General features: G+C 40.3%; 1 protein-coding gene across 5 annotated transcripts in view; it reads left to right on the forward strand.

Annotated features, from left to right (window-relative positions):
• Positions 1-25514, forward strand: part of Tafa2 (TAFA chemokine like family member 2) — a 448779-nt gene that overhangs the window by 66190 nt on the left and 357075 nt on the right. For 2 of the 5 annotated variants that reach the window (XM_085683416.2, XM_048418684.3), the window contains exon 1: positions 23273-23556. The exons of 2 other annotated variants lie outside the window; for them this stretch is intronic. Coding sequence is in view for 1 of the 3 variants with exons in the window: in XM_048418684.3 (XP_048274641.1) it covers positions 23552-23556 (5 nt within the window). In the remaining 2 variants the exon portion in view is untranslated. Of the gene's footprint in view, positions 1-23269; positions 23557-25514 lie in introns of those variants that run through there. One more of the 5 variants, XR_014999804.2, reaches the window with a different exon arrangement.

Here is a 25514-nt window from a genome sequence, read left to right on the forward strand (position 1 = left end):
CAACCCTCAGGATTGGGTTGGCCATATCTGCAGTGTTAGTTCATATGTTCATTGATTCCTTATGCCCTTACATTGTCTCATTTCCTTTTTATTGTTTTCATTTTGAGGTAAAATGTGACATTTTCTCTCCTTTTCAAAATTTGCTTCTTTGTATGACTCTCAGTAACAGCAGGGAAATGCTAAAGGCGTCTCCACATCAGCTGAAAAGACCCAAATTACCTTGTTTTCTCAGAGCAAAGGGAAAATGCTATGAGACACAATATGTTCTTGGTCCCCTAGGCTCCCAGGTCACATGGGATGATGGAGACAATGTGCCCTTGTCTTCTAATATTTGGTTAGAATTAGTTGCTAAAATGTGAGAAAGTGAAGTTCATGAACACACTATTTTTGGATCTATGTTTATCGTCTGTTATAACTGGGACTTGGGATTTATAAGTTAATTTAATATGCTGTTTAATGGAGTGTTACTAAATCATAACTTACAAACTTCTCATTTATCCCTAATGGTTGGGAAATAGAACATTAGAGCATTCTGGATCTTCAAAATTGCCACACTTTTTACCCTCTACAGCTATGATTCTCAAATGGAGCAAACTTGAATTCTGGGGGCATTTATCAATGTCCCTAAACACTTTCCCAGTATAGGGAGGAGGAGAAGAGGTACTATTGGCAGTTAGTGTGTGTGGTTCAGGGTTACTGCTAAGCACCTCACAATATAAAGGACTGTTCTGACAATCTGGAGTCATCTGTTCTGATGGTAACAGTTCTGAGTTTGAGGGATTCTGCTTGGCAGTTGGCATTAAAGAAAATCACATTAGAATTTAGCAAAATTCAATTTTCAAAGAGGATGATATCAGCTTCCTTATTATATGATAGCTCTTTATTAGTACTAGTTGGCACAGGATTGGGGAAGTCTAGACTTATGGATATAAGCAGGTGCCTGGCTAGATGGGTAGAGAGGCCGTTTGGTGGTGCCATTATTTGAGGAGGCTCATTCTTTTCAATGTCCTAACAGCATTTGTGTTACAATGACAACTCATTTCTTTCTTTGGAGAGGGTTGTTTGCTGTCCCCCATCACAATGGAAGTGAAATATAGCTTGATCTTTGTTGGATGGCTTTCTAATCGACTCCAAGCATATCACTGGCACGGATGTGAATGAGAACGTCTGTCGGTCCAGCTGTTGGCAGAGTACCCTGCTGATTTTATTTTACGTTACTGGGAGAACCAATGATGAAGGAAAAAATTTTTCTCTTACTTGGATAGTTTATTTGTGAGAAATAGGAACAGAGAAATACTTGCTTTTGAGCAGAAAACTGAAGGAATCTGTTTATTACTCAGTGAGTTAAATATTTATTGAGGACTCTTGTTCACATTCAGGCTAGAGCAGTAAATAAGATAGAATATTTTATGATGTTGTTCATGAAATTATTTGGGAAATAATAAAAGTTTAAAGCATGAGACTGAAATTAATTTGTATCTGTAGTAACCTCGAGCACACAGATGCTGGATAGTATTCGCAGCTATAGAGAAGTCCTCGAAACTGTTTATTGTGTGGCCCTGATGCTATCTGAGTATCCACTCTTTCGCTTTTGAGGTGGTTAAGGAGCTTCATTAGGGAGTGGGTTTATGTAACCAACAATGCCTTCATATGTGACATGCCATTCTTGGAGTAAGGGACATAAATGTGTATGAGGAATAGTCTCTGTCATTCCATGTAAGAATATAGAGGAGGGATTAGGAGGAGGTGAGGGCAGAGTGGAGGGGAGGAGTTGAAAGTATGGTGGGATGGGAGGGCTGGGGCTCCCATGTGGTAGGAGGAGAAGTATAGAGGGAAGAGCTGCCGCTTACACCTATGATGACCCCTTGGTCTTTACGTAGATTTCTATGTTTTTAACCCTTTCCATTCGAAACATTTACCTCTAAGCTTTGTTGATTATTTAGCCCTGAAACGGGCAGGGTAAACAAATGCTTAATTTATGTTCTTTTAACAACCTCTCAGTTTCCAGGGAAATGAATTATCTGAGTGCGAAACCAGGGCATTGATTGTTGTCAGCTAACGATAACGAGCTAGCTTCTAGATTGTGTCTCCCAACTGATTAACGTTGAATAAGCAATGCAAATTCTCAAGCTTATGTATTTTTCAGCTTCAATTCCTAAGTATAATCTTAATTTGATTTTAAGTGCTTTTGGTCCTAGAAGGCGGTAATAAAATTGACCAGAACAACCAGAAGAAGGAAACAACAGCAACAACAAAACCCCAAACCGAACCAAATTTCTAATCAGGCGTTTTATCTCAATGTGTCCAAACCAGGACCCGTTATTATTTCCCACCACCCACTCGCTCCTTTCTCTGCGCCCACTGTTCTTGCCTTGATGGTACCCGCCTGTAGATTTCCTTCTTCAGCGCTGTCTCTCAAAGCTCTCTGTGTTATTACAGAACGACTGTGGAAGCCACATGTGTGAAGAGAGTAAAAACACTAGCAGAGAACATTTAATTGAGTATTTATCATGTACTCTGCCTTCTCCTAATCCTTTAATTTACAGCAAACCTTTCAATTTCCAGAAGAGCGTGATATCAGGATTGTTATAATCTTTCATTTAAAGGCAACAACCCTAAAGAGGTGGTGCTCAACCTTCTTAATGCTGCAGTCCTTTCATACAGTTCCTCATGTTGTGCTGACCCCCCCAACCACAAAATTATTTCTGTTGCTACTTCGTAACTGTAATTTTGCTACTGTTATGAACCATAGGGTAAATTTCTGTGTTACCCATGATCTTAGGTGACCCTTGTGAAAAAAAATCATTTGACCCTCCCCCAAAGGGGTTGTCACCCACAGGTTAAGAATCATTGCCCTAAAACAGAGTTTGTTTTGCAAGATGTCCACTCTGTGCTAGAACCAGGCCTTAGACTCAAATAGTCAGACAAAGGGACACAGCTTATAATCAGGGACAGCAAGGCAGATAGTGAGTCTCAGTTTTAGAACTTCGCTGGCTTCTCAGAGCCTATCACAAAATTCAAATTACATCTGTCACTCACGTAGTGGATTTGATTCATTTTTGAAAACTTATTGCTAAGTCAAAAGCGAAGTGGTAAAAATAAAATTCCATTAATTCTAATAAGAAAAATGATAATGGGATTGCATCTCTTCTTAAGGTACCTAAACAGTTTTCTTAGCTAGGAAAAAGAGAGCAATTTAACAATGAAAAGAGGCTTGTATAACTAATGAGCAACAATCTGAAATGAAAGAAATCCAGTTTCTGCATATCAAAGAAGAAAGGATCCAGGAGTATCAGCCTGATGGTGGAGGTGTGGTACAATGGCATCTTCCTTTGGAAGGTGCTATGTCCTTCCTGTCACATTTCGTGCCCAATTCTTAAGCCTTTTTGGGCTTGATCTTGTCTCGTACTCAAACTAGGTTTCATCCCTGATGGTGCATCATTAGGTAAAACAAAAGGCTGTGCTTAGACAACAGCTAACTCACCTGACCCTCATGTGCTCTTGGCTCCATCAGGACACTGTCGTGTGCAGCCACAGGCTGCGTTCTCTTCGCTTCTGCCTAAAAGGCTTGGGCACATCCCAACATGGTGCTCAGTTCAAATGCATCCCACAAGCACTTCCTGTCTAAAAATTACTCAGCCAAGAGCTTCGGAAACTGGACTCCTTGAAATAATCACATCAATGCTATCATATCATTCAGTTTCTTAATTTAATGATTTTTTTTGCATGTGGGGGGTAATGATTATTGTACATAAAAAAGAAGATTTACCCAAAGTTGGCATAGCATTTCTAGAATCATAGAGTTAGCTGAATACTTAGCATGAAGTAAGTTTCCACTTAACATATGAAGCCTTCCAAGGTACTGTCTGTGTGTGGTCCCACTTCCTGTGTTCTTGCTTTCTTGTGCACACCGTTCTTGCTTTCTTGTGCACACCGTTCTTGCTTCCTTGTGCACACTGTTCTTGCTTCCTTGTGCACACCGTTCTTGCTTCCTTGTGCACACCATTCTTGCTTCCTTGTGCACACCGTTCTTGCTTCCTTGTGCACACCGTTCTTGCTTCCTTGTGCACACCGTCCCCTTGTTCACTCGCCTGCATTGTAACCTGGCATCAGTCTGCTCCTTACACAGAGTCTCCTCTCCTTTCCACCATGCACACCCGTTGAGTTTATTACTCCTCAGAGAGACTTAAAACTTTGGGAACCTCAGTTTTGCACAGGGGATGGTTCCCCTGTCTGCTCTAACTTTCCCCTACAAAGACACACTATCTTTATCACCCCTTTGAGAAGATACAGCTTCCCTCCGTCTTGGAAAGAGACACCATTTCTGTCTTACAAGACTGTTCGGCATGCAAATATTCAGGAATACCTAATTTGAAAAGAAATATCAAGTAATGTGTTGGAAAGTAGAAAAAATGGGTGAGATTCAAGGGCAACTGTTTTCAACAGTTCTTGCATTTGGGTGTATTATATTAAAATTTTTCATGTAAAGGTCTGGTTGGTGGGTCTGCTTGGAGCAGAAACATAACCATTTCCATCTTTATGTTCTTACTATTAATGATGGTGTTTATCTCAGAGGAGAGAATCATTACATATGTATGATGAATACATGCATACATATAAGTACCTTAAAATATAGTGAACATGTGGGCTATACCAAACATACTTCCATAGCCCAGGCTAGCCTGATTACCACTATGTAACCTAGGCTGACATTGAACTTGTGATCCTTAAAGTATGGGCTTTTATTTCTGGCTAACATAGCTGAGTTTTAAAATGACTGGTTTCTTGCACACAACCGGCTGATTTTATTTGATTTAGACTCTTATATTTAATACTAAATTCAATGCTTGTTATGAGTGAAACCCTCAGTTAAACTCTATATAAACACTGCTTCACTATACCTTCTGAAAGATACTGCTGTCCTTGACTAAGAAAAATGAATACTCAGAATGTTTGAAGAAAGAATGACACAGAATTTGAGGTAATTTATTTGTTACGCTATACTGGGGACCAATGGTAGATAGCAGGTTTTAGTCTATGGAGTTGGTTGCTTAAAGTTCCTTTTCTAACCATTTAAGGAGGAAAGCTTTTCACAGGAAAGATATGACAAAACGATGTGTGAGTCATATTAGAACTGACGAGTTCACACCCTGTCTTCTCAGCTAAGCTGGACTAGAACAAGCGCATGCCATGTTAACAGGATCCAGCATGCATTTGGGGGAGGTAAGTGGAAACAATTTTGCTTTTAGTAATAATGTCTGTCTTGCAAAGGAGATCATTTGAAGAAAGTAAACATGAACTCAATATGCTTGTGCAAGCCAAGATAGGAACCCACAGCGAGGTCGTTATAATTCTGCACACTGGGAACAGGAACCCATGATGAGGTAGGCTTGTGCACTCTGAGAACAACAACCTATGAAGATTATATTGTCACTAACCTCCAGTCAACCTGGGGCACGATTAGGGCCAGTTTCATGGGCATATGACTGAAATGGCCTCACAGGGTTCCTGCTTGGACAGACTATCTGTGAGAAGATCTACTTGGTTGGTTTCCTGCTTTGGGGGTCATTTAAAAAGCCAGGTTTTCTACAAACAACCTGCTGGGTTCCCGTGATGCAGCTCCTGCTACATTTGGAAAAAAAAACATTAAATCTAAAATTTAATAAAAAATGTTAATTCTTTGAGTATGAGACACCCACTTTCTGCTTGGCACTGGGCATTTTAAAGGATGTAGGTGATGGTGGGATGACATCTTGGTTAACTGTCTGTGGGAACTGTAGTTTGGAGAGAGAGGTGACTTTGCCATACACGGTATTGGGAAAAACAACTTAGGTTCTTGCTTGAATTCTTCCATACATCCATCCCGAGGCTAGTATTGCAGAATACTACCCTACCTTAATGGAAAAAAAGTTGTAGATCATACTACAGGAATTTCCAGGTTTTGAAGAATTGAGATCATTTTCTCTCTTTTCAGTGCTTTGATGGTTTATTTTAGATCAATTGAACCATCATCTTTTATAACAAGAACCAAATCAATTAAATGAGAAATAACATTTCCTTTTTAACAGGAATCAATGCCATTTCTAGTTTGATGTATGCTACATTTCCATTATGTTTAGTAAATATGTTTTGTGATTTTAGGATTGTTATTGATATGTATGTAATCTCAGTACTTTCTATACCATGAGGTTGGGTAGTAAGTATATTCCAGCATTATTACCAATAGCTTTGGTTTTCATTCCCTCAGGGATATTAGCTAACTGCTTTCTCTTTATTTAGAAACCTTACTTTAGGACTGTACATAATCTGTGGTCATTCATTTTTATTTGGTTCCAGAGTCTATATGCTAGAACTTATTTCTTATAGATATTTTCTTCCTAGAAGTTTTTATATTATTATCTCTGTGTTTTTTTTGTCCCCCCACCCCATTCTGAGCCCAACTATTCTACAACAGAAAGGAACAAATGCAAAAAACTGAAACGATTTTTTTTGTTTCTCTTCAAAACATATTATCTTGATTTTTAATCCTGGTTGATTCACGTCTTGATTCTTTGCTTTTTCCAAAACGTTACATTAGTTGACTATTGAGTTTAAATTTTAATTTGTATACAGGACAAACTTAGTTTCTGCAGGGATGCATGTGGTGCTGCTACAGAGCCAGCAGAGGGCGCCCAAGCTCATGAACAAATTTCAGGAACTGTTTTGACACCTGAAGTAGAAATTCAATGTGAAAAGTGATTTTGAGGGTGTGGGATGAGAGAGATCAGGCTATGTGGGAAGAGATAGAGACAGAGATATAGATAGAAACAGAGACACACACAGAGACAGAGTGAGAGACAGAGAAAGAGAGAGAGAGAGAAAAAGAGAGAGAGAAAGAGAGGCAGACAGTCAGAGAGGTGGTTTTAATAGAAAGCACTTAAAGCAGAAGGGGTTAACAATTCCCATTTTAAGAGGCACTTGAAATGCGGGAGACATATCACACCTTCTGGAGGGAAATGACAGAACGGATGGAGAGAATCATTTGATTTTCAGATCTCAAGAAAGTAGTTTAGTGCTAAATGCATAAAACAAGTTTCTTTTTCTCACTTTTCCCGTTCTTTCTTTAAGACTTTTCAGATTGAATTTTTATTCATGTCCATTTCTGGAGAATTTTTTTATACTTAAGACAATTGCCGAGTAAAAACCCTTTTCACTCCCTCTCTTGAGTCCATTGCCACCTAGGCCCACACACTGTGTGTATCTTTGTATGAGGCAGACATATGGAGGTGAGTGCTTACTCAATAGATCAATCAGTGAGCCTGTCAATTGTCCAAAGAGTAGTTCTGGAAATTTTAGCACTCTATGATATGGTGTGTGTGTGTCTGTGTGTGTATGTGTAGGGGAATGCCCAGGGAGAGAGTGAAAACTGCTTTCTATCCTCCATGAACTTCAATACACCCATGTAAATAATTGTGCATGGCGAATCAGAAACATTAGGCAGTTGTGAACAGCGACTTAGTGTATGCAGAGTGAGCATCATATGGCTGCTCAAAGAAGCACTACAGACAAACTCTTGAGGTCAGAAAAGCCTAGAAAGGCTTTCAGGATGAGATGGACTGGACATGACTGGGTTCAAGCCCTGGGAAAGTAAAGAAGAAAGGGGAAGAGAAGGGAGAAGGGGGTGTTTTTGAATAGAGAAGAAACGTAAGAAAGTTGGGGGAGTAGACTAGCCTGGTATTTTATGTGTTGCTACATGATATTATATACAGCATACTCCTACGTGGTACCAATTCCATGCTACCCATGTGAATGTTGTCCCTCAACAGACCCAGCACCTTGGGGGGTGTTTCCCAACCACTGTGCTCTATAACTCTGCCTCTGTTGAAGGATCTCTGTTGAAGGGATCAATGAAGAAACAGTGGTCACAGAGGGTATAAGCTGAGGTGTGTAAGGCAGCCTAGATTGGAGACAGATGTAAAGATGTGCAACTTAGTATGAAGTTGTTGGCCTCTCTATCCCTTATTTCCCTCACCTATAAAATGGCATGATAATAATAGTCCTGAGAGAAAGAACTTGTGAAGGTTAAAGGAGACAAAATGGCATCTACTTCAGAGTGTCTAGAGTCCCCTGAGCCCAAATGATGACTTATTACTGTCAAGTGGGGGTGTCACCAACACAAAGCAGACTCTCTGCATTTTCATGTGCAGAAATGTTTTATTAGACTTGTGAAAGTCTTAGGTTTTTTCGGGACCTCTCTGTTTGTTAGTGAAGAAAGATGTGGCAGGTCATCTGGTTTAAGATTGTGCTGGCCACACAGGCTGGTGATTGACGTGAATCATATTGCACAGTCTTCCTTCTCTCAGCAGGAAACAATGGTCATGCTTAATTTAGAGAAAGTGACACTTGCTTGGGAGTCAATGGTGCTGCTTGTGTTTGCAGCGACTCCAATTTTTTGGGATGCTTTGGACCATGGACAGAATATCAGCTCCAGAGGCATGGGGGTCACAGCTGCCTTTGTCATTTATCTGACATACATGCCTGGCATCCACTTTTGTTTCAAATGATTGACTAGGGTAATGACTGAATGAAGGAATGGTTTTGAACATCATCTTGTCATTTTGTACTTATTTGTTGTGGGTCCTATCTCTAGCAGAGGTAGACCAGATGTCTCATTAAATATCTTCCCTATTATTATAATCATGACCTGTAATGACCACAAGATGAAAATGAACTCCGTCTTAGACCAGTTTACAATGTATAAACACCCTCTTGCCAGCATACAATTCCCTACAACACTCAAGTGAACTCATTGCTATTTCTTTCAACTATTAATTTCAGTTATTAAGTATCTCTGGCGTTAATGAATCCACTCAGTTCCTTTGCTGGTTGGTTTGTTGATACACAATATGGGAAGGGCAGATTTCAGCTGAAGAGCTGCTTCCTTCAGACTGACAGGTTAGTATTTCTGTGGGGGAATTTTCTTGTTACATAGTTGATGTGGGAGTATCAAAACCTCTGTGGGTAGTGCCACTTCTAGGCAGTTGCTCTTGGGTTGCAGAAGAAAACAGGCTGAGCAAGCCATGGACACAACCCATCAAGCAATGCTTCTCCATGGTCTCGGCTTCAGTTCTCACTTTATCTTCCTTCTGTGCTGGATTGTGACACGGATGTGGAAGTCGAGTAGATCCTTTTCTCTTTAAGCTATTTTTGGCCAGTGTTTTATCATAGCAACACCAACAAAAATAAAGCAGAACAGCACTCCATATATAGCACTGTGAACCTTGGGTTTTATCCAAGTTCCTTTGATGGCTAGTGAAATAGTTTCCTTCTGATATTTTTGTGGCAGCATAGTTTCTTCTATAATTTTTTGAAAGACATTGACTTCCTGGTGAATGATAGATAAAGCCTGCCTAATTTCTCACATTGGTTTACTTTGGCTTAAGAGATTAAGAAGAGGTTACTTCAGAAGAAAACAGAGTTCCCAGCAGATATGATACTGGCAAGTTTTAAAAGTAGAAGAGGAGACATGGGGAGAGGTGGGAACTTCCACTGGGTACTCATAAACTTCATCATGCATTCATTGGCAATGGGAGCCTGGGTGGAATACTGCAGTGTTGTAGGTGAGCTGACATGCATTGGGGTGTAGAAAACACACAGAATGGTGGAGATTGGAAAGTATACGACCTAAGTGGGCATGTAACTGCCATAACTTCATGTAGAAGTCCCTATGCTTCTGAGGCAGCTGAACACCCAAGAGTACATTGATAGTTTCCCCATCATGGCTGTCTGTGCTAGAATGGTGTCTGACTGTATACACTATAGAGGAGCTTTGAAAAAATTCTTTATTTTCTCCTGCTCACTCCTGCTCCCATCTCTTGGCTGGAGAGAAAATCATTCACTTGATATGATAACACATTTCATTGTCTGTCTTGCCATCTCTCAGAGCATGCTTGGGAATAGATTTTACTTAATGACTTTTTACCAATGTAGACTATTTCCTCTCTAGATTTCCTATATCATCAAATCATCAAATGGGTGCTTTAAAAAGAAAACCGAGAATATCTGTTTAATGAGATGGTTGAAATGCATGTGCTCAATAATTACTATCATAGCCGCAATATTTTTGGTGACTTCTCTTATGTAATGCTGTACCCAGATGCATTTTTAAATTACTGATTTTACTGCAGGTCAAAGTTTGTGCTGCAATGCCATGCACAGTTGCATCTTAAAATTACTGTTACACAGCAGACCTAAGGTTTGCTCTGTGTAGTGCAATGCTTTGCCAGAAGGAGATAGTCAATAGACTTTTGTTAAATGATTTTAAAGCCAAACCTCCTAACTTTTTAATAGATGAGAAGTCATTGATTGATGAGGTTAGCAAAGAGAAAGGAAAGTTCTTTTTTTGTAGTGGATATTTGGTAATTTATCCACTTTTTGTATGTCATTTGTTACTTATCCATGAGGCAGAGATTGGTTTAACTTAATTTTAAAGTAGTATTCAAAATAATTAATATAAAAATAATTGTAAAACAAATTAAACCACAGTAGAAGTTCCAAAAAAGAAATTGATCCAGATATATGGAGAAATGATTACATTTGCTTGCCATTGCAAGTTCTTTCTCTTTTATGTTGCAGTTAATCAAATAGATTCCTTAGTGTGACCTGCTGGAGGAGCTGGGAATTTTCAGTGTTAGGGAAATCACCTCAGGTTTTACCTCCTTAAAACAATCATTCTTAAAGTAATTTTTAAGATTTTTATTTTAAACTTTATTATAAAAACCACACCGAAATTAACTAAACCCAAAGACTATATATAGCTCTGTGATATCTAGACAGCTAGTTTTAATTTTACTTTCTCATTTTTATTTTATGTTCATGAGCCTGCATGAATATAAAAACACTTCATACATATCTGGTGCCTGCAGAAGCGAGAAGAGGGTATCAGATCCCTAGAGACTGTAGTTCCAGGTGATTGAGAACCAACATGTAGAGACTGGGAACTGAACCCAGGTCCTCTGTAAGAGGCCATATCTCCAGCTTATGGTTTTAGTTTTGAAAATAAAGAGTGTGTGCATGCGTGCATGTGTGTTTGTGTGTTTGTGTGTTTGTGTGTTGTGTGTCTCTCTCTGTGAATATGAATACATCCAGAAGAAGGTACTGGATGCCCTGAAACTAGAGTTACAGGTAGCTGTGAGCCTCAGTGCTTGGGTGCTGGGAAGTGAACTCTAGTCCTCTCCAAAAACAGTACATTCTTGAAATCTCTGAGCCATCTCTGTAGCCCCCTCTTACTGTATTTTATGAAATTAGCAACTTCAATTATGACTGTGCAAGATTTGCTTTCATTTAGAAAAACAACATATGAGTAACTAGAATTTTATTTAATTTTTAGAAATGTGAGGCCTTTTTTATGAGAATCATGTAATAGTAACCTCATGGAGCTAAATAAAGTTCAATGCTTAAAGAAGAAATGGTTCATTAACTGTCTATAAACATATGTACCAATATCCTTATCTCTCATCCTATGCAATAAGTAACTCAAAATATATCAAAGATTTAAATGTCTAAAGCAAAATTTTATTTCGGGAATAAAAGTAGAAAATTATTTTTTTTTGCGTGAGTAATGAAATATGTGGATTATAAAATTGCGTATTTTATCACATTAACATTAAGAACTTCAGTTAATCTAAAACTCACTCTAAGAAAATGAAAAGTCTTGTTACAAAATTGTCCAAAGACTGGTGTCAGTGACACAAGCATCCACAAATCATCTGGAAAATGAACAGATTCATTTATAGACATTTCACAAAAGAAAAAACTGATAGGGTCAGCAAACACAAACAAAGGTTCAACATGGTGAGTCAAATAAAGATGATACTAGCCCAGCAGCATCAACTATGGAAGGGGATAGAGGTCTACTGGATGCTTGTTTCTGCGGGAAATGCAAATCGGTGCCACCATTTTAGAAGTCATTAAACATTTGGAGAAGGTGGGTTCTTGTATATCTGTGACCAAGACATTCTGCTCTAGGTGTCCAAAACCTCTTATTTTGTGCAACAGAAAGTCATGTGAGAGCAAAGGGAGTGTGCGGGAGGGGTTGGGAGAGGAAAAAGAAAGGGGGAATGATATAATTATAATTTCAAAATATAAAATATTTCAAAAATGAATAAGTAACTACAATAAATGGGGACAACAATTGCCAGTGATGAGGGTATGCTATAAATACGGCTTATGACAAGTCCTGTGTTGTATGCTTCAGATACACAGAGGGAAAATATTCTTCCAAACTGGGAAGGAAATTCAGTATTCGACTATGTGCTAATAGCTGACATGGCAGGCTGCATTTTGTTTCTGTCTTTACATTATCTACTCATGCATTTTTAGATTATAAGCTACATGGAAAACGTTTTAGAGCTCGATGGTTAAACTCTTGTTGCCTAAACTGTCAACCTGAGTTGAGTTCCCAGGAAGGTATCTGACCTTGTCCCCTTGACCTCCACATACATACATACTTTCATGCTCACATGGACACACATGAGTGAGCATACATATATCACATGCTTAAAAAAACCAGAAACAATTCACTCTTGGATTTTATGTGTCTGTCATATAAAATGGTAGTATTGGGATAGCTCATTTTTAATTAAGGAAAAGAACAGTGTTTATAACATAAAAGTATTGAAAGCCCATAAAGACATGTGACATTTGAAGTTTTGAGCATTTAAAAAATCAGGCCAAACATGTCTCTTAGAAACTTGTGGGGTCTTGGGCTAAACAGTCTGAATCAGCAGTAGAATCTCAGTTCTAAGTGTTGACTATTTGAAACACACTTCCAAAAATGCAGTGTTTGGGTTTTGAAAACAGAATTGTAAACATTTTGTCCTGGAAAAGCAAAACTACATCTATTGTGAATTACTGCAAATGGAATGCAATATAAATATAGTGGGAGTGGATACAAAGCCCAAACAAACAGAGAAACTAGTATGTGTATGATTTCAGCTTACAAAGTAGACAGTCTTCAGGATTTGAACATCCTAGTTTGCGATGGAACCTTGATGCTCACTCATGCGTGGTTTGGTTTGCCAATGTTGTCATAACAAAACACTATAGATTGGGTGGTACTGGACATCAAAATTTTATTTTTTTCATAATTCTGGAGCTTAGAAGCCCAAGGTGATGGTGTTGGCAGGCGTGGGAGTGCCTTCCTTGATTTGTCGGTGGTGACTTTCTCCTAGAGTCCTCTCTGTGCGCATCCTTTATGTTTTCTCTTCCTCCGAGGACAACAGTCATAATGACTTTTTCCAACAGCTTCATTATAAGTTCATCGTTGTTGCCTTTCATGTCTTCCAGAGTCCTTGGGCTTTGTGGATCTAAGAGGAGCACAGCTGAATCCTTCATGACATTTTTTAGTGACTGTCTCTCCTGGACTCTTGCCTGGGTGAAGCTTACAGTCTGTGCCCCACAAATATACATGAGATAGGGAACCACAAATTAGAGGAAAAATAGCATTGTGCTCAATTTATAAATAAGCACTATCTCCAAATCTCAGTTGTTTTGACCTGTCTGTCCTTTAGACCCTGCAGTCAAGCAGCGGGCAGGACAGTAACCCTGGACAGAAAAGGAAGCAGAGTAATGACGTGTGGTGGAAATAGTTTTTGTGCCTTGGTACAATTAAGCCTTTTCCATATGATTAAAATCCAATGTTACTGGATTAAAAGATGACAGGTGAGAGGAAATGTGGAGGCTGCTGACTTTTTTTTTTTTACAACCATCTCTATCTGTCCATCCGTCCGTCTGTCCGTCCGTCCGTCCGTCCATCCATCCATCCATCCATCCACCCACCCACCCACCCACCCACCCACCCACCCACCCACCCACCCATCCATCCATCGATCGATCGATCGATCGATCGATCGATCTATCTATCTATCTATCTATCTATCTATCTATCTATCTATCTATCTATCTATCTAATCTATTTTATATCCTGACCACAGTCTCCTCTCTCTCCTAGTCCTTTCCCCTGACTCCCCTCTCCCCCCAACCTACTCCTCCTCCATTTCTGTTCATAAAAGAGCTGGCTTCCCATGGATATCAACAAAACATGGCATATCAACTTGCAGTAAGACTAAACAATCCCCTTGTATTAAGGATGGATCAGGCAACCCAGTATGAGGAATATGGTCCCAGAAGACAGCAACAGAGTCAGAGACAGTCCCCGTTCCTACGGTTAGTAGTCCCACGAGAAGACCAAGCCACGCAACTGTAACATATATACAGAGTGCCTAGGTCAGTCCCATGAAGGCTCTCTAATTGTTGATTCAGGCTCTGTGGGTTTTCTTATGGTGTCCTTGGTCCCTCTGGCTCCTACAATCCTTCCTCCCCCTCTTCAGCAGGATTCTCTGAACTCTGCCTAATGTTTGTCTGTGGATCAGCATCTGCTTCCATCAGTTGTTGGATGAACCTTCTCTGATGACAATTGTGGTAGTCATCAATCTATGAGTACAGCAGAATATCATTAGGTATCATTACATTGGCTTTTCCTTTCTCCAGTTGTGTTTGTCTTTGGTTCTATCCTAAGTCTATGGGCTGTCCAGCCTCTGGGTCCTGGTGCCCCAGGCAGTGTCAGGGGTGGGCTCATTCTTGTGGCATTGGTTTCAGTCTGGATCAGTCATTGGTTGGTCACTCTCACAACCTCTGTACTACCCTCCCTCCCCCAGCACATCCCATAGGCAGGACAGACTGTAGGTCAAAGGTTATGTGACTGAGTTGATGTCCTGGGAGCCTTGCCTGGTCACAGGAGATGGCCAGTTCAAGTTCCATTGCTAGGACTCTTAGCTGGAGTCATCCTTGTAGACTCCTGGAGTTTCTCTTGCACGAGGTTTCTGCCTGACCCTGAAATGCCCTCCCCACTTTCCAGTCATCTTGGTAGAGTGACAGATGAGGGGAGGTGTGAGGGACGGCATGATTTTTTCCTTTCTAAAAATTTTATTTTTGAAAATTTTATGCATATATACAATATGTATTTGCAAAACCCTCACTACCTCCAACATCCCTCAGGTCTCTCCATCACATCTGCTTCCAAGCTCCATGGCCTTGTTTCATAATTATTTACTTATTTTTAAGCCCAAAATATATTGAGATAACGTATTACACAGTTGTAAAAACATAAATCTATAAAAAGTGGTATTTTGTGTACTTGGCTTATGGTCTGAGATTTGGCTGTGTAATGTGAAGTCTGTGCATTTCTGTTTACACAGTGGTCTCTGCTAACAAGAGCTGAGAAAGACTAAGCTGTGGTATAACTTGACCCAAGGCTAAAGACTCACGAACTGTGAAATTCTTACTGTAGCTTTTGTAATATTCTGTAATAAATAGAAAAAATATCAGCACTATGTGAAATACTGGGCTTTGGGAAACATTAGGGTGATCTGGCATAGAGACTTGGAAAATGGGGACCAAGAGGGAAGGCTTATACGTAGTGCACATGGAAGGCAATGCTTGGTTGCAATGTAGTCAAGATAATTGTCATAGTTAGGGCTTCTATTGCTCTGAAGAGACACCAAGACCACAGCAACTCTTTTAAAGGAAAGCATTTATTTCGGTGGCTTACAGTTCAGAGGTTTAGTCCATTATCATTGTGCTGGGACATGGCGGCATGCAGGCTGACGTGGCGCTGGAGAAGGAGCTGAGAATTCTACATCTGTGATCTGTAGGCAACAGGAAGTGACTTGAGACACTGGGTGGTACCTTGAGCATAGGAGACCTCAAAGCCTGTCCCCACAGTGACACACTTCCTCCAACAAGGTCACACCTGCTAATAGTGGCACTTCCTATGAGCTTATGGGGCCAATTACATTCAAACTACCATAATAATCTTACTTCCTTCACTTTTGAATTTGAAATTAAAATAGAAAATAGCCACATCATCAAGTCGATTTTGAGAAAATATTTTCAAAGAGAGACTATATTTATTTTAGGAGTTAGCCTCAGTCTAAATGACAAAAATCATGTTTTAATTAATTCCTAAATGGATCCAAATAATTTTTAATTATATGGAAGCTATGAATTAATATACCTATGACAAATTTTTACCAAAAATTTTTCTGGAGATATCTCTGGGCCCTCTTGATATGGCAGTTTGATTGAGAATGACCCGTATATGTAAGCTCACATGTTTGAACCCTGGGACCCCAGTTAGTGTGGCCAGTTGGGAAGCGTTAGGGAATGTGACCTTGTTGGAGGAGTCTATAACTGCGGGTGGGCTTTGAGGTTTTAGAAGGCTTGCGCCATTCCTACTGTTTTACTCTGCCTGTGATTGTAGGATGTGAGTTCTTAGCTCTTGCTCCACCACCATGCCTGTCTGTCTGATGCCATGCTCCCTGCAATGATAATCCTAGACTCTAACCCTCTGAAACTGTAAGGCCCAAATTAAATGATCTCTTTTATAAATTGCCCTGGTTTTGGTGCTTTATCACAACAGTAGAAAAGTGAACTGAGACAATGTTATGGATTATACCAAGAAGAGCAACCTGTGCAATTTGGACAGTGCTTCTTTCTGTCCATATGCTGGAGACCATTGCATGATGGTCAATATCATAGGCTTTAGGTCCAGGTAGACTCTGGTTCATATTAGATCTCCGAACCTGAAGCTTATATATCGCTTATCTGAAAAGTGGGAATATCACGACTGAAGGGCTAGAAAAATGGCTCAGTGATTAAGAGCACTTGTTCTGGTAGAGGACTTGAATTCAGTTCCCAGGACTACATAGATTTTCCCAACTGCCTGTAATTCCAGTTCTGGGGGATCTGATGTCCTGTTCTGATCTCTGAGGGTACCAGGCACACACACATAAGCAAAACACTCAAATATTTAAAGTATACTGAATATACTTAAAAATACAACTCACAGTCTGGTTGAGGATTTTAATCTAATCACACAATTATTGTGTTCGGCAATAGAATTAATTTTTATTATTGCTGAAAGTTTTATTAATTGGAGGTTTTTAAATAGATTGACCCATGTTTTATAATGTTTTGCTTGGTTGGTTTAACAAAATATCTTCAATTGCTGAGCCATTATGGATTTTTGAATTCCTAAGTAATTTAATTTTCTTTTACACATTAGGAAATAATGTATACATGATAAATGCCTTCATGTGGGAATGAATTACAAAGCCTGACAAACAAACAAAAAAACATGAAGAAAAGGCAGTAAATGTGAGTGCATTTTTTTCTTTTGTTTGTATGTAGGTGTTTTTGCATTTACATATCTTTCTGTGTACCAGGTACATGTCTGCTACCCATAAAGGTTGAAGAGAACATAGGATCCCCTGGAACTGAAGCTGCATATGGTTGTCAACCATCATGTGGGTGCTGGGAATCCTGGCCGATCAGCCAGAACTCTTAACTGCTGTTCTAGGGCCTCTTGAGCCTAGGAACGCTGTTACTGAAGTATTTCTTGGGCTTTGAATAAAGCCTTTAGATTACAATCTTTCACAGCTTCTGAAGGAGAATTGGACAGAAAGATAGTGTTCTCTGGCAAGTATTGATGATGACATTAAAATTTTGTCGTTTTTATCGTTTTTATCCAGTCAGTGTGATTCTTATTTTATTTCCAGGAAATTTTTAACTGAAGTGAAACAGAAAGCGAGGAGGCTGTTGCTGTGTTATGCACTGAGGAAAATACAAATACAGGAGGTGGAAAGGTCCAGGCACCTCCCCAGGAAATAATTATTTTACAGGTTTCCTAGTTTAGTTTCTTTCCATGACAATCTTCCTTAAGAAAGCCATTCCAAGTCTAGCTACTGGGCTTAGGGGATACATGATCCATTGGTTTAGGTCAGTGACTCTCAATCTGTGGGTTGTAACCTCTTTGGGGGGGGTCAAATGACCCTTTCACAGGGGTCACATGTCAGATAACCTGCATATCAGATATTTACACTATGACTCATAACAGTAGCTAAATTGCCATTATGAAGTAGTGTAACATTAGGGAGCTTGCTTGTTTGTGGGTTTCTGTCTTGCCCAGTTTCCCCAGCTGTTTAGTCCCAGATTAAAAAATCACACTGAGATCTCTATAAGTTATAAAGCTGATTGGCCCGTTAGGTCAGGCTTCTTACTGGCTAACTCTCACATCTTGATTAACCTATTTTTCTGATCTATGTTAGCCATGTGGCTCAGTACCTTTTTCAGTGGGGTAGCTCACATCCTACTGCTTTGGTGGTCTGTGCAGGAGTGGGAGGAATCAGCTTCCTCCTTCCCAGAATTCTCCTGCTCTCCTTGCATCATTTCCACTTCCTGTCTGGTTTTCCCGCCTACACCTCCTGCCTGGCCAATCAGCGTTTATTTAAAACATGATTGACAGAATACAGACAATTCTCCCCCACCAAAGTAGCACCAAAATAATTTTGTGGTTGGGGTCACCATAGTGTGAGGAACTGTATTAAACGGTTGCCGCATTAGGAAGGTTGGGAACCACTGCTCTAGGCACGGTGTCCAGTTGTGGTTGTCTGTGATGGTCTCCATTTGGTATAAAGAGAAATGTCTTTTATGTGGGTTTAAGGATGAGACTCAGAATGCCCTAAGCATTTATGCTGGTCTAGCCAAGTGGCAGCAGTGGATTCCTTTCTAAGGCCTATGACCTCACCAGCCCTGGGAAGCTGGCCAGGTTTCCAGTACCAGGCATGATTTCGCTCCTGTTTAGTGGACCTGAAATCCATTAGACAGCTGTTGGTTTCTCCCTATACGTGAGCGCCACTTATGGCGTCTTTATGTGTTTCTCACCATGCCGGTAATTGTGGATCAGAGGCCGTAGCTGGTTATGTCTGTCTAATTGCGTTTCTCTCTTGGACACTTGCACGGCATTTTCTGCTGCCTTGGGAGCTAGAGAGAATAAAAGAGGCTTTCAGGTCAGCTCCAACACTACTAATCCAAGTCCCGGGTCCTAAGTGTGCAGTGTCTTCAGCACGGGGTTTATCTTCAACTTCTGAGAGCCAACTGAGGGCAACAGCAGTACCCTGTAAAGTTCTGGGAGTCATTTGGACTATTCTGACCAACCATCTGTAAGGAAGTTTCCCATGCTGCGTGGCACAGGGTTTTTTGTTAGTTTATGGTAGTTGTGGGGAGACCAAGTGGCATAACTTACCCCTCTCCCCGACACGTGTGCATTCACACACATATACACATATGCTTGCATAAGGAGCATTGTCAGACTAAGTGGTATAGCTTACACATACACACATGAACATACATTTATATGTATTGTGTACAATTTCAGGTAAATGTAACAACTCCTACAGCCAAGGCTCAGGGAATATTGAGGAACAGAGGATAAAAAAAAATTAAGAGTCAGAATATCAGGAAGTCTGCTCTGAAACAGTCTCTCTTAGAAATGGCTGCCTCTCCAAACATGGCACTATCAACAGATAAACTACCATGGAAGGAGGAAAATCTCATAGGGAGCCACCTCTAGATGAAGAACTACAGGCAACTAAGGGCTGCTGGGAGAGAAAGAATTAACTACGCTCAGGGATGAGCCCCCTAACTGATTATCTAGTATAATACAGTCAGCCCCAAAGTCCACACAAACAACAAAAGCAGACTCAGCAGGTTATGTTTCTATATCTGTATATGCTTATATATGCATTCATATACAACAATAATAATCAAAGAAGATGAGGTTGTCAGTTTAAGAGGAGGGGTCATGGAGAAGCTGGAGGAAGCAGGCAGGAGGGGCTGGCCAGAGGAAAGGGAAGGGGAAAATGATGCGATGACACACATATGGAGGTCCTCTCGGCGCTGAAGAGATGACTCGGCGGCTAAGAGCACTTGTTACTCTTTGAGAGGTTTGTTTCTTTGGTGCCCACGGCAGTTCATACTCCCCCGTCACTCTAGTTCCACTGAAGCTAACACCCTTTTGTGCCCTCAGGGACACCAGGTCCTCATGTGGTGCACACCCCTACCCCACCATACATACATATACGCAGGCAAACACTCATAAAAATCACTAAAATATTTTCAAAAAGAAATTCATCTTGACTCAATTTCCATTAGTTAGAATCCTAAAAAATAAAGCCACTCTAATGCAAGTTTAAACTTCAGGTGCCTAAACCAAAATATACAAATAAAAAGAAAGAAAACAGCCTTAATAATCCTTCAGCAGTCACACGTCCCTTTTATTTTGACATAGGATTTGTTTCCTTCTTCTTTCCCCTACCCCACATCTTTATCAACTCTTGATTCTTCCTCATTTTTATTTTATTTTGAAAAAAAATAATTTTACATATTACTTTTACATATACTTTTCCATAGTTGAAAGTTGAAACCCAGTATGTTTTTAATTTTTATTACTTTAGTTCCCAAGGCTGGACAAGGGTGGATTTTAGCAAGATCAGAATAAGAAAGCAAAAAATCAATGTTTGAAGAGCACTAAGAAAGCAGGCTTCTCCCCTGGGGCGTTTTCTCCTGACCTTTGTGGCTGGGCTGATGGAGAGGGGGTGAAGGAGAGAGGTGAAGTCAAAGGGAGGCTGCGATCCTGTGGAAACAGAACACCGCTACAGTCGGACAGGACAAGCTCTCACACAAGGCTCCTGGCAATGAAGCTATTGTAACTTTCAATTTGCTGACCAGAAAAGAAGGCAGCTGTCTGGAGAGTGGGATCTTAGGGGTCAGAGTTGGAGGAGGAGCCTCTGCGATTAAGTACATTAAAGGCTAGCACACTGAAGGGAGGCTTACTGCTGCTCTATGGCTCCTGAGGAAGTTGGCTGGGATATGGTCTCTAGTGTAAACTCGTCAGATTTGAGAGTGAGGAAATTTAGGTTAGGCACTTGAAGCGTTCGTTCCCTTCTGCCTCTTTTCTCCCCAGACATCAGAAACCAGAACACTTTTGAGATAATATCTACCTTGGGGCTCATGTGCTTTCATCAAACCATTATTTGTTTCTTTATTTTTTTTATCATAACATTTAGTGTGAACTAAGATTGCACCTACTTTTCATTGAACAGGGACACCTTTACAGACATAGTGCCTACTAATGGCCATGTCCTCTGAATGGCTCCCTCTGATGCCGCTCTCTGAAGGGCTCCCCTGAAAACACTCCCTCGGCAGCATCCATCCTTCTGACGTCTGTGGTTTTGTTTTATTTGCCTATTGATTGGTATTACACATCCCTCTCAGCGCTAACATTAGACAATGCTCTGCCAGAGCACCTGGTGGTAAATCACAGTCTGTAGGTAAAAAACTTCATGAAAAAGTTTGAATGACCTGTCTGGAATGCACTGTCAGCCAATTGCACGCCCAGTTGGAGGACTATTTGGAATTTTGGTACCTTGACCCTCTTAGCTTATCTCTCTCTGCTGTGTGCTTTGCATTTTGTCAAGTGACATGCATTATTTAGATGAGTGTGGAATGCTTCCTATACTCAAAATAATACATTTTTAATGTCTAATGATTATATAGATAATCGCATACAAGGGAGCAAATTGTTTCCCTTTGGTTATCATTATAAATTTACTTCTGAACAAATTAAAAATGAAATCATTGTCCCTGTCGGATGGGCAGGAAAGCAAAGGCTTATTAAGAATTTGCTTTTCCCCTGGTGAACTGTATTATCAATACTCCTTGTAGTCCATAACGTATGTGGTTTGGCATGCCATATTAATTTGTGCTGATTTAATGATTGAGAAACCATTACCATTTTAGTTTAGCTCTTTCTGCTTTTTGCCCTCTCCTGGGGACTCGCAGCAGGCACTTACCCTCTGTAAAAGAGGGTATTATGGTAATCATACTCACCCAAGTGGAGTAAAAGCAATAAAAATTAAAAGTAAGAACCTGGGTTCTTCCTGTTACACAGAGACCAACATTTCCTTCCTCCTTCTTTTAGTTTCTACCCCAGAGAACCTGTAATTGTAAGTACTTTCTTTCATCTTTGAAATGTTTATCAATCCTTTTGCACCTTTTGTCAGCGTTAGGATGTAGGAATGTCTTCCTCAGGGGTCTGGAAGTCATCTCTTGGAAATATAAGCCTCAAGGGAAACAGCATCCCAGACCCCAGGTCTCTCTGGGCGCACTGGCATCTAAACTGAGCCAAGAAACTCCAAGGGACAGGCTTATTCAAATTCTAAAGCCCTTTCCTGTCCCTGAGATATGAGAAACTTGGGTCTGCCCCTAATAAAGCCAGTTAGTTCAGTGGTTTCCAACTTATAGGTCACACCTCCTCCCCAGGGGGTTGGGTGTCAAATAACCTTTCACAGGGGTCACCTAAGACCATTGGGAATACCAGATATTTGTGGTATGATTCATAACAGTTATGAAGTAGCAATAAAAATAATTTTATGGTTGGAAGTCACCATATGTGAGAGACTGTATTGAAGGGTAGTGGCGTTAGGAAGCTTGAGAACCACTGGTTTATCTAGTGCAGAGGGTCACCCCAGTCACCAGAAACATTTGGGATGAAATGTGTGTGACAAGTGGTATGGCTGGGTCTTCTTATTTGAGGACTTATTATTGCTTATCTTGAAACTGTATATGATTATTGGTATTTGCCTGGCATATAACCACATGAGATAACGTTCAGTCTTTGTATCTACTGGCAGGTTACCTTGATGTATTTATGTTACATGCTGGTTTCAGGCTTATTCAGTAATACAAATGATTTCTTTTTTTTTTTTTTTAACTATCTCTATGGAGCGGGTTTCTAGGTTTGGGAAATTTTGCTTTTAATTCTATTTCCATAATAATGGATGTGGGTTGTTATAAAAATAGCACATTGACCAGCGTGTCTTGGAGCTGTGTTGTTTCTCTCCTTCTTTAATCAGATGTGCATTTCAGAGAGAAGCCTGGTGGCTAAAATCACAAAGGATTAAAGGCATTATGAAAAAAAAACCAAATAAACAAAGTGGGGAGGAAAAAACAAAAAGAAAAAAAAAATTAAAGACCATGTCATTAGCATTTTCTGTTTTCTGCAGAAGGCCTGCCTTCTAAATTCATCCATGAGACCTATTGTAAAGACAGGATTAGTTAAATGACATGTTTATCACTTTTTCTTTTAATTATTACTCCATAGAGTCCCCTGAACGACCTATTTTTGGGCTAGTTTTAATCTATGAAAGTTATAACGGCTCATTTTAAATACCACTTGCTTCCTGTTACATTGTTGTCGGATCCTGCGAAATGCTAAGCGCGGCACTGCTCGGGCACTGCTCGTGCGAAGGTGACTGTTGGCTCAGGGATGATTTATGCCTCTGGAATTGCAGAGGTCTAAAAATAGAGCTTGATGTTCATTAATATGTACCGCGGTCCACAGGCACAATAGGGTTAGAGGAGATGGGGTTTCACCCTGAACTCTCAGTTTCCTTGCTTTTGTCTCTGAATCTGAGCAATGACTGAGTAATTAGACGTTGCTCGTTTATCGCCTGTATCATCTGCTCTCAGTGCACAGCACCCAGTCTTGCCAGCTCCTTGGCGTTGATGAAGAAACATGTAGCCTGCAAGCAGCCGTTCTGCGTGACTCTTTGCTGCTTTAATGTGAAGATTTGGAACTGGACGGTAAAGTGATCGTTGCCTCTAGGGTCGGATGGGGTAAGTGCGTGGCACCTGCCTTCAGATAAGATCAGAAATGAGAGTTTCCAGTTAGACATACAGCCAATGCTACAGCTTATAAGAAAGGGTCTCTGTTAGCAAGGCGAGTGGCAGCAGTGAGGGGGAAGCAACCTTGCTGAATGAACAAGTGGGCTTTGGTCAGTGTTTCCTCTGGTGTTAAGTTTCTAGTCTTAGCTGTAAGTTGTAATGAGTGTGAGATATCAGAGCAACGCCTTCTACAAACTTTTCAGAGTGGTAGCTCTGATCAGAAGAATGGAGTTTGTCTAACTGAGTTCACATGTCTACTGTCGAGGGGCTGGAGGTTGCGTGCACATCAGAGCAAACAGTAGAAAGAGAAATCAAGGAGGTTTGTGCTACTCGCATTTATGGGAAGTACAGGGTTCTTACTTGGTTGGCTAGACTGTTAAGTCATAGGAGATAACAGAACAGCCGTGCTCAAGACAGCCCCAGAATCATCTTTGGTCAAGCGTACAAACATTGAACGCTGTAGCCAAGGCAGTAGTTTTAAGTCGCGTGAGTTGCTAGCCCCACTCCCACGCATTATATATTTTTGTGTCATTCATTCTGCATTAAGCTGATGAAGAAGTTGGCTCCTGGGCACACTGTTGCTCTATATCATAAAAGGCTAATTTAGTTTTGGGGGGCAGCTGGCTGGAGAGCTCCACAGTGCCATGATAATTCATAGCTGTTCCACATCAGTGTTTAACAAGTAGTTCAGCCCTTGAAGCTTTCTGGGAACGACCCCAGAGGTTACTGTCATAGCAATGAGCTTGCATCCCTTCATGGCTTCTGTGTCACCATGGTGCAACATTGTGGAGCTCCATAAGCCACTTGCCAGCTGCCACCAGGGAGGGGAAGGAATCTCATTCTGGGGAAGTATCAACTTGATTTTAATAAATGTTGGTGTTTAATTTAATTGTGACCTTTAGAGTACACTTTTTGAGGGAAAGAATCTCTACTCTGGTCACGAAACTGTTGACAAGTCAAGATAATGTGTCTGATGTTTTAATGTCCCTAGAGCCATAGTTTAAAAAGAGCAGCAGGATCTATCTGGACCGAGATATCGCTGTTGTCCAAATACCAGTTTGGTGAATAGTTTTTCATTACTTAATTTAAAACCAAAGGAAATACAATCAAGATGGACAAAGTGGTACTGGACGCAGTGAGAGTACAGAAATATTTCCTCTCGTGCACTTCTGGTTAACTATGCAGCAAGCAGCAGTTTGTTGAACTTCTCAGCCAAGCAAGCTCCTCCTGCCCCGTCAAGACCCTCCATCCTGCTGCTTTGCTTTTTGATTTTCTGTAAATCTTCCCTTCTTTTTCTGTCTCATATGCAGATAGAACTAATCCCTCTGAGCATTTTGTCCTTATTTTGTTAATGTTTCCCATTTTACAGTTGATCTTTTCCTCCTTCCTTTATGACTTTCTTGAGGAAAAGGACTCTTTGTTTTTTATAATAAAAGTAAATTATTTATTATTATTATTATTATTATTATTGTGTGTATGTATGTGTGTGCAAGTATGGGCCTGTGTATGTCATGGTGTGCACGCGGGTGTCAGAAGAACAACTTGAGGGAGTTAATTCTCTCCTTGGGATCCTGGGATCTAACTCAGAAAGGCTTTTGCAGCAAGTCCTTTTCCCATTAAACCATCTCGCCCACTAAGGCAGTGGTTCTCAACCTGTGGGTCATGACCCCAGAGGGCCTGCCTATCAGATAACCTGCATATCAAATATTTATATTAAGATTTATAGCAAAACTACAGTTATAAAGTAGTAAGGAAATAGCTTTATGGTTGGCGAGTCACCAAAATATGAGGGACTGTATTAAAGGGTTGCAGCATTAGGGCATTGAGAACCACTGCACTAAGGATAGGGGCTTTTTCTTATTTATTTCACTATATTTTTGTTTAATGCTAAACTTCATCGATACTTAGAA

Source organism: Myodes glareolus, chromosome 26 (assembly GCF_982192425.1).
Source record: "Myodes glareolus chromosome 26, mMyoGla1.1, whole genome shotgun sequence".
In the NCBI taxonomy this organism is placed as follows: Eukaryota; Metazoa; Chordata; class Mammalia; order Rodentia; family Cricetidae; genus Myodes; species Myodes glareolus.